At 44.1% G+C, this 12,222-nt stretch overlaps 1 protein-coding gene across 1 annotated transcript in view; it reads left to right on the forward strand.

Annotated features, from left to right (window-relative positions):
- The window catches only part of LOC118559841 (NACHT, LRR and PYD domains-containing protein 12-like), an 84,468-nt gene that overhangs the window by 56,313 nt on the left and 15,933 nt on the right, over nt 1-12,222 (forward strand). The window contains exon 8 of the mRNA XM_036130361.1: nt 10,438-10,611. Within this exon, the coding sequence (XP_035986254.1) occupies nt 10,438-10,611 (174 nt within the window). The remainder of the gene's footprint in view (nt 1-10,437; nt 10,612-12,222) is intronic.

A 12,222-nucleotide genomic window follows, 5' to 3' on the forward strand; every position in this document is an offset into this window, starting at 1 on the left:
TCACTTTAATGTTTGACCAGGATAGTTTTGATGTTTCGGCTCTAGTAGACTCTGGTTCAGATTTTAATCTTATTGACCAAGCCATAGTGGACCAGCTCCGTGTGTCTGTCGAGCCATTACCCGAACCTCTTCAGGTCTCGTCTTTAGATGGGCAGAGGTTAACTTTGATCACCCATCGCACCCGACCACTAGTGGTGATAGTCTCTGGTAACCACCGGGAACAACTTTCATTTTTTGTTTTCCCAGTCAAGCGTTCACCCGTGGTTTTGGGTTTAGCCTGGTTAACTGTCCACAGCCCACAGTTTAACTGGGCTGAGTCCCGACTGGAATCATGGTCCCCAGCTTGTCATTCCCGTTGTTTACAGTCCGCTCGCCCCGTATCTGTTTCCCCTACCACCATGACAGAATCCGGAGACGTTATTGACCTCTCTCGCGTTCCGGAGGAATACCACGATTTACGGAAGGTATTCAGTAAGACTCAGGCTTGTTCACTTCCTCCACATCGCCCTTACGATTGCGCCATTGACTTATTGCCTGGGGCTCCAGTACCGGTGAGTCGGCTTTACAACATTTCTAGGTCAGAACGTCAAGCGCTCGAGAAGTATATAGGGGAGTCTCTAGCTACCCGGTTAATTCGTCCTTCATCCTCCCCATTAGGCGCCAGCTTCTTTTTTGTCGGCAAGAAGGACGGGACCCTTCGACCCTGTATCGATTATCGAGAGCTCAACCAAATAACCGTTAAGAATAAGTACCCGCTTCCTCTATTATCTTCAGCTCTCGAGCCAGTCCAGAATGGCAAGATTTTTACTAAGCTTGATCTGCGCAACGCTTATCATTTGGTTCGGGTGAGACAGGGGGATGAGTGGAAGACGGCCTTTAAGACCCCGTTAGGTCACTTCGAGTACTTAGTCATGCCTTTTGGTTTGTGCAATGCTCCGGCAGTTTTTCAGGCACTGGTGAATGATGTCCTTCGGGACTTTTTGAATGTTTTTGTTTTCGTCTATCTGGACGACATCCTGATTTACTCTCGTGATCTAGAACAACACAAACAACATGTTTGTCTTGTTCTCCAGCGACTATTAGAGAATCGCTTATTCGTTAAAGCCGAAAAGTGTGATTTTCACCAGACTTCTATTTCTTTTCTTGGTCTTGTTTTAGAAGGCGGACAAGTGAAGTCAGACCCGGAGAAAATAAAGGCAGTAGTGGAATGGCCCGTTCCTGAGTCGCGCAAACAGCTCCAACGCTTTCTAGGTTTCGCAAACTTCTATAGGCGCTTTATCAGGAACTATAGTCAGGTAGCCTCTCCATTACATGCTCTCACCTCCTCCAAGGTCCCATACATGTGGAGTCCTGAGGCTGAGGAGGCCTTTAATAGACTCAAATCTCGTTTTTCCCAGGCTCCCATACTTGTTCACCCCGATCCAGCCAAACAGTTTATTCTAGAGATCGATGCCTCTAATACTGGGGTGGGAGCGGTTTTGTCCCAACAGTCTGAGGTTGACAGTAAATTACATCCTTGTGCGTTTTTCTCCCGTCGTTTGTCCCCGGCTGAGCAGAACTATGACGTAGGTGATCGCGAGCTACTAGCCATTAAACTAGCTTTGGAAGAGTGGCGGCACTGGCTAGAGGGATCTGAGCAGCCCATCATAATATGGACAGATCACAAGAACCTCTCCTACCTGCAGTCAGCCCGTCGACTCAACTCCAGACAAGCCCGCTGGTCTTTGTTTTTCTCTCGATTTAACCTCACCATCACCTACAGACCTGGCTCCAGAAATGTCAAACCCGATGCACTTTCTCGTCACTTTGCCACTTTTGAACAGGAAAGGGAGCCGGAACCGATTCTTCCCCTTACTTGTACTGTTGGAGCCCTGCATTGGGATCTGGAGGACAGGATCAGACAGGCCCAACTATTAGATCCGGACCCAGGTACAGGTCCACCTGGACTTAAGTACGTTCCCCAGTCTGTTCGTCCTGAGGTTCTACGCTGGAGTCATGATGCTAAGTTTTCCGCCCATCCGGGTATTTTTAGAACCCAGTCTCAGGTGTCCCGGCGCTTCTGGTGGCCATCATGGACCAAGGATGTTAGAGAGTATGTTCTAGCCTGTCCTGTCTGCGCCCAGAATAAGTCCTTTACCCAGCCACCTTCCGGTTTGTTAAATCCTCTCCCCATCCCCAAACGTCCATGGTCCCACATTGCTATTGACTTCGTTACAGGTCTCCCTTTGTCCCAAGGTATGTCAACTATTTTGACAGTAGTTGATCGGTTTTCAAAATCATGTCATCTTATTCCCATCCGTAAATTACCCAATGCCCTCCAGACAGCCCAGCTCCTCATCAAACATGTTTTCAGACTTCACGGAATCCCAGTTGACATCCTCTCTGACCGGGGTCCTCAGTTTATCTCCCAGGTCTGGCGGCACTTTTGCTCTGCTCTGGGTGCCCGTTACACACTCACCTCCGGCGGATACCATCCTTAGACCAATGGCCAAACTGAACGCATGAATCAACAAATAGAGACGACCCTCCGCTGCCTCACGTCATCTTCACCTTCTGACTGGAACAAGTTTTTGCCCTGGGTGGAGTATGCCCTTAACTCACACATCACCTCAGCCACTGGACGTTCACCATTTGAAGTTGCTTTAGGATATCAACCTCCACTCCTACCCACAGATGAACTCAGGATTCCCTTGACCCCCGTCAACGACTACATTGCTCGCTGCCAGGACATCTGGAGAACTACTATTACAGCACTCACTCGCACCGCAGAGCGGAGCAAGAGGTTCGCCGACCAGCACCGCAGATCAGCTCCCCATTATCGCCCCGGTCAGAAGGTTTGGTTATCTTCCAGAGACGTTTTGTCCAACCCGTCCGCTAAGAAGCTTGCTCCCCGGTTCACTGGTCCCTATGAGATAGAGACAATTATTAACCCGACCACCGTCCGTCTACGTTTGCCCCCTCACTCTCGAGTACACCCTACCTTCCATGTTTCCCAGATCAAGCCCGTTTTGGACAGCAACTTGTGCCCTCGTTCCAGACCCCCTACACCCTCCCAGGACAGTCAGAACCCCCGCATTCTCAGGGTTGTGGATGCCCGTCGGCGAGGTAGGGGCCACCAATACCTCGTCGACTGGGAGGGTTGCAGCTCTGAGGAGCGCTCGTGGGTTTCTGTAGCAACCATCCCGAATAAGGATTTGATTTTAGATTTTTGGGCTACTCAACCCAGCACCTCTTCGTCTGGGCCGCCAGGAGGCGGCCGTTGAGGGGGGGGGGGGGGGGGGGGGGGGGGGGGGGTTAGTGTCAGGGTTCTCTGTGCTGCTCTGCTCTAACTCTACTCCTCAGGTGTGTCTAGTTGGCTGAGGAGGCGTGGCCCACACCTGCAGCTCGTTGCAGGCGGCTTCCTCTGGCTTCTTAAGCAGAGCGCTGACAGATGGAAGACGCCAGAGCCTTAACCAGTCGTGGTACGACGTGGCCTCTGTCCCAACTCTCGGAAACCAGCTTGTGAGTTTTTTTGCTCTTTTGACTTTGACTAATTTTGGTTCTCCCTGTTTTTGTCTCAGATTATTGGTGCTTGGAAGCACTCACCTGTCTTGACGTCTAGTCCGAAGAAACAGACCGGCAGAATCCGTCTGCTCAAATTTTGCTCTGGCGCTCCCCTCATACTTCCTGGATGTTACCCAGCGAGGCCTGAGATCCCCACTCCCGGATTCTGCTGGTTCTGCGTTCACTCTGGTCAATCCATCTGTCACCATTGCCGACGAAGCTCGCTCAGGATCCCTCGCCAGTTACATCTGCCGTCCTCAGCCACTAGCCACCTATCATCAGCAGAGTAGAATCATAGAGTTTCCTCGACGCTACTTCTTCCCGGTTAGGTCCGCCCAGCCCAGTGGTAAGCAGCGCAACTTCTAGCAGTTCTCCTGGTTCTCCTTTCAGAGTCACTTACTCCCTCTCTCTTGCAGACTCTCCAGCCGTGACGTTCTGACCCTGCCGAATCGTCTGTAGTTCCGTCCGTAGATCTGCCTGTTTCCAAAATAAACATCTTAAAACTGTGCTTTGCCTCCCGATCGTATCTGCATGTGGGCTCGTCACCTGAAAACCATGACAGTTTCAGTTAAAGAATCATTGTGAAACTCATCCATGTCAGGAAATTTTAAAACCAAGTTGGGAAAAGGGAAGAAGAAATAATTTTTTTTGGATGCATAGCAGATTCTATTCAATTCAATTCAATTCAATTTTATTTATATAGCGCCAAATCATGAAACATGTCATCTCAAGGCACTTTACAAAGTCAAGTTCAATCATATTATACAGATTGGGTCAGATTATACAGATTGGTCAAAAATGTCCTATATAAGGAAACCAGTTGATTGCATCAAAGTCCCGACAAGCAGCATTCACTCCTGGGGAACCGTAGAGCCACATGGAGAGTCGTCTGCATTGTACATGGCTTTGCTGCAATCCCTCATACTGAGCAAGCATGAAGCGACAGTGGGAAGAAAAACCACCCATTAACGGGGAAAAAAACCTCCGGCAGAACCGGGCTCAGTATGAACGGTCATCTGCCTCGACCGACTGGGGTTACAGAAGACAGAACAGAGACACAACAAGAGAAACAAAAAAGCACAGAAGCACACATTGATCTAGTAATCTGTTCTACATTAGATGGTAGTAGCGGGTGAGCCGTCTTCTCTGGATGATGTCACAGTTAACAGAACGCCAGACCAGGTGTACCTACTATGAAGAGAAAAGAGAGAGAACAGAAAGTTAAAGCAGAAATGACAACACATAATGCATAAATGAAGAACAGTAGAACTCAATATAGTGAGAAAATTAGATCCTGATATACTCCAGTAACCTAAGCCTATAGCAGTAAAACTATAAAGGTAGCTGAGAGTAACATGAGTCACTAGTTATAATTTTTGTCAAAAAGAAAAGTTTTAAGCCTAGTCTTAAAAGTAGACAGGGTGTCTGCCTCACGGACTCCTGGTTCCACAGGAGAGGAGCCTGATAGCTAAAGGATCTGCCTCCCATTCTACTGTTAGAGACTCTAGGAACCACCAGCAGACCTGCGGTCTGAGAGCGAAGTGCTCTGTTAGGAACATACGGGGTAATCAGAGCTCTGATATATGATGGAGTTTGATTATGAAGGGCTTTATACGTTAGAAGAAGAATTTTAAATTCTATTCTTGATTTAACAGGAAGCCAATGAAGGGAAGCTAAAATTGGAGAAATATGATCCCTCTTGTTGATTTTCATCAGAACTCTTGCTGCAGCATTTTGGATCAGCTGAAGGCTTTGAACTGCATTTTGTGGAATTCCTGATAGTAAAGAATTACAATAGTCCAGCCTTGAAGTAACAAATGCATGGACCAGTTTTTCAGCATCACTCCTGGACAGAATGTTTCTAATTTTGGCGATATTCCGGAGGTGAAAAAAGGAAACTCTGGAAACCTGTTTAATATGGGATTTAAATGACATGTCTTGGTCAAAAATAACACCAAGATTTTTTACTTTATTACCAGAGGCCAGGTTAATGCCACTTTATAGCAGATTCTACTATAAAAGACAATTATTGAATTATCTCACATAAATGGCAGTAAAACAGTTATTAGATTACTTCATCCATCTATGTTGCCTGAAATTGATACAGATTTAACTTTTTTGTATGAGCGGAAAAAAACAGGATATTTCAGATTCAAATATGGTTGAGCAATATGTAGATAAAGAATATTATGCATATGTAAAAATTTATACAGATGCTTCCAAAGATTCAAATAGGAATGGTGTTTCATTTGTAGTCCCAGAATTTGAGTTTAAGTCAGGTAAAAGAATCAGCAATGACATTTCAGTTTAAACAGGATTAATGTTTGGTATCATGTTGGCATTATAATGGATTGAAGAATTTAGACCATTAAGAAGTTTAGTTTGCTCAGATTCTAAGTCAACATTATATTCATTTAAACACAATCATTCAGACAGCAGACCGGATTTATTGGTAGAAATTCAGCAATCATTATTCAAAATTCAAGCAATGGGATTAATAGTTTCTTTTATATGGATTCCTTCTCATATAGGAATAAAAGGGAATGAGATGGCAGATAAATATGCAAAAAGAACAAGTAAACACAGTTTAATTGATATAATAATGCCATTTAGTAAAGGTGAAATAAAATCAGTACTTAAGAAAAGTATTAGAGCAAGGTGGCAGAAACAATGGGAAGAAGAAAGAACCGGAAGATGGTTTTATAATATTCAAAGAAAAGTAGGATTAATGAGGAAAACATCAAGGAATAGAAAGGAGGAAACAGTAATGTCAAGACTACGCTTTGGTCATACAGGGTTAAATAGCAGGTTATTTAAAATGAGGAACCATGCAACAGGAAAGTGTGATTTTTGTTTTGAAGAAGAAACAGTGGAGCATGTTATATTATTTTGCAGTAAATATGTTACTGAGAGGAATGAATTGATAAATAAATTACAAAACAGTAAATTATAGTTAAACATAAAATATCTTTTAGAAAAGGACACCAACTCAGAGGGTTATTCTTTATTATTGAGATTTCTCAAAAAGGCTAATTAAATCCAAGTTTTAAAAAAAGCTGGACGACGTATCCATTACTTAGATTTGAGAGCTTCAAAATGCTCCCTGTTTCCAGTGGAGTCACACAATCGCTCTAATTTCACAATGTTCATCTCCAGATCCTTTATAGATCCGATGAGGTCACGAGTAACATTAAAAGTGTGCTGCTGACACAGCAGTTTTATCTGAACTTTGCCATAGTCCCACCACTGTTGCAGACAGATAAAATCACTTTTCCGTTGTCTAAAACCAGTCCAAAAATAACTCAGAATCTCCTTAAAACCTTGGTCATAAGTTAAAACTGAGTTAAAATGCCAGTAAGCACTCTTAGGTAAAATGTTTCTAATAAAAACACTACCTAAAACCAGGGAATGATCCATAAAACCTACTGGTAAAATCTGGCAAGTTTTAAACATGTTAAAATGGTGTTTAAAACAGTAAAACTGGGCAAGACGAGCTAGTGAAATGTGGTTTTCTTTCATGTGGGACCACGTGTACTGCCTGGAGCCTGTGTGCATCCTCCTCCATACGTCCACCAGGCCATGTGATGAGACCAGCTGCTGCAGAGTGCGCTGAGCTGCGTCAGCTGATCATGTGGCTCTGCATGATTACAAATGTGTCTTCTCTGCACTGGCACATGGAGCATAAATATTAATAAAAAACAAATTAAATCGTTCAAATCCAGCTCGGACTAAAAGACATCGACCCTTAACAATGTGTTGTATTTCAATTGAATGAGGATTAAAAGCTCTGGAAAAGAGGAAGCCCACTCCTGCACTCTGGGAGGTGCCATGGCTTAAAATGACTTCCCCCTTCCATTCCTTTTTCCATTCCGCCTCATTTGAATTATCACTGTGAGCTTCCTGTACATACAACACACACATTTTTGTATGGTTAAGTGTCTGGTAGCCCATTTGACGTTTTAAAGCCTCTCTAGCCCCATTGAGATTGAGGGATGCTATTTTAAAAGTGTCCATTGTGGGTAAAAAAATGAAGGCAACACACTCAAAGGCTATACAATATAATAATAATAATAATATAATGTTAGTGCATGCCATTAAGTTAAAGTTGCTTTCTCACTTTAACCATTATCTTTTTCAGTCTGAAAATCTCTTGATCAGTGAAGCCTGATTCTTCCTTTTTCCCGACGTAATATCTGGCCGAGGAATAAAAGAGTTTCAAGTTTGGAAAATATGCCTCCACCTTGAGTCCCCTCAGCCCTTTAGTTTGCTCAATGAAAGACAAAAAAGACTCAACAGGATATCGCGATTCATTACTGCTAACCTGTGAAAGTGATATCTCACTGGAGTCGGAAAAACCGCCCTCGCTGTCACTGCTTTCCAACTGTTCTTTTCTTTCAACAGCCATCTTGCCGGTCTGTTTACTAGGCTGCTCAACAGCCACAACGTTTTTCCTTTTGCTCCTCCTCTTCATTATGGCTGAAGCTTCCTTCTCCATCACCTCCTCCTTCTCCTCCACCCTTACCTCTGCCTGAGCTCCCAATGAAGCTTCTCCAGTCTCAGCCTTCGCCCCTCTATCCTCCTCTCGTGCCTCCTGTTCCTTGTCCAGATCTCCATACGCCAACTGCTCTTGATCGCTCACCTTTCCTCCCTGCTCACCTTCCTCCTCCTCCACCCCCACCACTAACCGTGGACAGATCCTTCCCAATACCACACACCATATAACCCTCATTGGTCTTCACACACACACCCCTCAATCAACATCTTCCCTCCAACAACACCCAACACTTTTCCAGCAATGGGGGGACAGCCCTCTGTGACACTTTCAGCAGTGGCAGAATCCGGCAGGTTCTTCTCCATCAGCAGCTGGGGCTCCTGCCACCTCGCTCCCAGTTTCCGGCTGACCATCAGCAGCGCCTTGCTCCGCTGGCAGAGGCGGGGCTGGTCCAGCCTTGTTTGGGCACATTCTAATAATATGCCCCTCTTGTCCACATCCAAAACATTTTAAATTTGATGAGGTGGCAAACAAGGCATATTCAAAATCATCAATTTTTACATTGAACCTTACATTAAATTCCTCATTTCTCTATTGAGGATCATGTAAAGTTGCCTCCTATGGGAGACAAAATGCTTAACAGTGGTGACTTACATCCAGAAAGCATTCTTTTACCCGGGGACACAACCTTCCCATGTCTGGACAACTCCCTGACCAAAAACTCATTCGTGATAAAAGGTGGCACATTGGACAGCATGATTTTGGTTGCTGGCAATGTGAGTGGTGACACTTGAAAAAATAACCCACCAACAGAAATCCTGGCCTCGACCAACTGTTGAACCTGCTCCACCTTTTCCACAAACAATACCACAGCCCCATTCATGCGGGCCGCACACTTGATGGACGTATGTCCAATCACCTCCCTACTGCCAAACAAATTTCCTCCACGCTGCACAGAGAGCCGGAGCAGAGAGTTTCTGTTAGCATTATTATTCATCTGGACCAAGGTTCCTTTTTAGTTTATTATTTGCTCTTTGAGTGAAGCGACCTCTGAGTTTGGTCTCCATGTTAACAAGCATAGAAACAGGCCTGCAACGTAGGCTTAGCTTGGGTTTTACCAGCTTTAGCTTTAATTAATAAGCATTTAAGCAAATATTATTGAACTGGGATCTCAGATTGACACCCTGAGGGTTTTTATTTTGGTGTTGTATGCAGATAAGTGCTTGTTACTTGTCTTTATTTAATGGTCCTAAAGTACATTTATTTTATTCACCTTTTTATTTTCCTAAATAAAGGGGGGTATTGTTAACACTTTATAACTTGTGTCAAATGGTGATTTAGTCTGTGCCTCATTATTCCAGTGTTCAGTGTTTAGTGCTAAAACCTAATACCATGCATAGATCTGTAGTCTACATTTACACTGCAAGTTTGCTGGTTCAAATCCCACAGTCTTCTGCCCTGGGTCCCTGAGCAAGACCCTTAGAGCCAGAATGCTCTGGGGCGCCACACAGTGGCAGCCCACTGCTCCCTGAGGGACGGGTTAAATGCAGAGGACACATTTCATTGGTTTCCAAAGATTTGCTGAAAAATGCAGATGATTCTTATTTAGTCCAAAGCTCTGAGCTGCCCTCAGGTCTTCAGGAAGGCTGATCCACAGCTGAGGGCCGCAGGTGGAGAAAGTCTCCTCATGGTAGGTTTTAGTTCTTACAATGAGCCACCAGACACACAGAGACCCACTGAGAACAACTGAGTCAGTATGATGGAGAACATGTGAGCACAGCAGCAGAACATGGGACCAATGTTCAGTGATCAGGGACTGAAGGAGCAGAACTTTAAACAGACGCCATGTTTCCTTAGAGAAAAGCCTCCATGCAGGCTGCTGCTTTAGCTTGAAGATGAATCCAGAACAATGTGAGCTGAAACTCTGTTAAATGATCCATGTTTAGAACATTCTGGCTCTGAGAACCACTGTTCTAGCAGAACCCTGAGCCAGACTAGAAGACAGCAGCATTTTAAACAGACGCCAGAGCCATCAGACTTAAATATCCAGCAGCAGCAAGTGATCATGGATGGATTTATGTTCAAGTAGAGTTTATTGTAATCTCCAAGCTCTAGTGCCCCCCCAACCCTAACTCCAGAACATCTTCATCACCAGCCACCACTGCTGAGAACCACACCTTGATCTGGACCTTCACACGTCGTAATATCATGTTGTGGTTCTGCTCGGTTTAACTCTTTAAATTAGTTCTACTGGATCACATATCAGACATCAGTTCATCATGTGTTTGGGACTTTTACGTTCAGGGACATTAATTTTCTACATTTTATCATTTATTTGTTCATGTTTCAGTTTTAACCTGCATCCTGGTGGCTTCAGCTCACATCTTTGATTCTTTATTCAGATTGAGGAACTGCAGTTTGTCAGAGATCAGCTGTGATCATCTGGTAGCGGCGCTGAAGTCCAACCCGTCCCATCTGACAGAACTGGACCTGAGTCAGAACAACGTGAAAGATTGTGGAGTGAAGGAGCTCTGTGGTTTCCTCCAGACTCCCCTCTGCAAACTACAGACACTGAGGTCAGACTCCATGTTTTAGTTCTGATATCTGTGATGTGAAAGTTGTGTTGACACTAAACTGCAGACATCTGGCTGATATTCTACTGATCCACACTGAGGATCTTCATGGTAAAGTCTGCTTTCTTCTTCTCTGCTTTGCTCCAGTTAAAGTTTCTTTCTTTTTCTAACTTCCTGCCAGGATTTATTCAATAATCAGCAGAAAACATGAAGCAATTAGCTGAATTTCAGTTTACAGTTGCAGCTTTTATCCAGAACTGAGGAAGAGGAAGAGAGAAGAAATAAAATACTGGTGTTTAATTTATTTGAAGGTTTTTAATCTCTTTAAACCTTCATCAGGTCAGTTTTTCTCCATTTTCTACAGAATGATGTTAAAATAATTGAATAAGTGGATATAATTCAGCTGAAAACCAAAGTTCAGATCTTCTATTCTAATAAATATCTCCTGAGTTTGTTCCTGGAGTTGGAGCCAGTTTTTAGTTTTTAATGTTGTCTCTCTGTGTAACTGAGTCTGAGCCCTGATCTCAGGTCAGAAGCGGACAGCATTGGGACCCCCAGTATGTATCAATGCCCCTCGTGTGAAGCGGCTCAGAGGGGATTCAAGCCAGTTTAGAAAAGTCAATTTCAGCTCCTGGAATCTGTGTGACAGGAACAAATCTATAATCCCTGATTGATGCTTCAGCACTTTTAGAATCTCTGCAAGGATTTTACTGACTAAAACACTCAGACACAACATGTCACAGTACCAGGTTCTGCTTCTGGGAGCTTCAGCTCCTAAAGTCAGTTTATATGAAATATTCTCCATGACATCATGTTTGTATGGCTGCGGAATAATTAAAATAGTTCATTTATCTGCATTAATCTCCATTTGTTCATATTTCCTCCACAATTGCTGCTGACTTGTTTGTTTTCTGTGAAACTTGAATAATTTGGCTGCAGAAGCTGAGTTTGTATTGATGGAGCTGCTGGTGGAGCTGACAGAGCTGAAGACCTGAAGTCAGCAGGGCTGTCATTTAGAAAGCTTGCTGACACTAAATGGAGCTGAAATGTGCGTACGCCACTTTCCACCGGACGTTAGGATCTCTAAAAATGAACTTGAGGGGAAATGTGTGGTCCTCATGCCAGCTCTGACCCAGGCGTAGGCTCATTTTGGAGACGGGGAAACTGGAGACGCAACCTGCATGAGGATTCCTCTCAGACGTTCACTTTTACTCCATATCAGACTTTAATCATAGATCATCTTGATCAGAAGCATTAAAACCTCAGTATTATTCATTCTGCTGCTGGTGACTCTTAAATCTATCTGGGACATTTCAGATAAATCTAAATGCTCATAAGCCATCTTAAATCTTAAATCAAAGTCTGCTAACATCTTCTCTGGGTTTTTTACCTTCACATTCTTCTCTCCAATGATCACCAGGGTGACGTGTTCCACAGATTATTGTGACGAGGTGAGCAGCAATCACTTTAACTGCTGCAAACAGTCAAACACACTCGTGCGTAATGCTGCTGGCTGGATGCATTGGCACTGCTGGAAGACCGTGCAGATGGAGAATTGAGGAAACGCGCTTTCAGGGATAAAAGATTTCCTGGCCAATAATGAGGACTGGCCAA

The sequence above is a fragment of the Fundulus heteroclitus genome, unplaced genomic scaffold (assembly GCF_011125445.2).
Source record: "Fundulus heteroclitus isolate FHET01 unplaced genomic scaffold, MU-UCD_Fhet_4.1 scaffold_349, whole genome shotgun sequence".
NCBI classification, from domain to species: Eukaryota; Metazoa; Chordata; class Actinopteri; order Cyprinodontiformes; family Fundulidae; genus Fundulus; species Fundulus heteroclitus.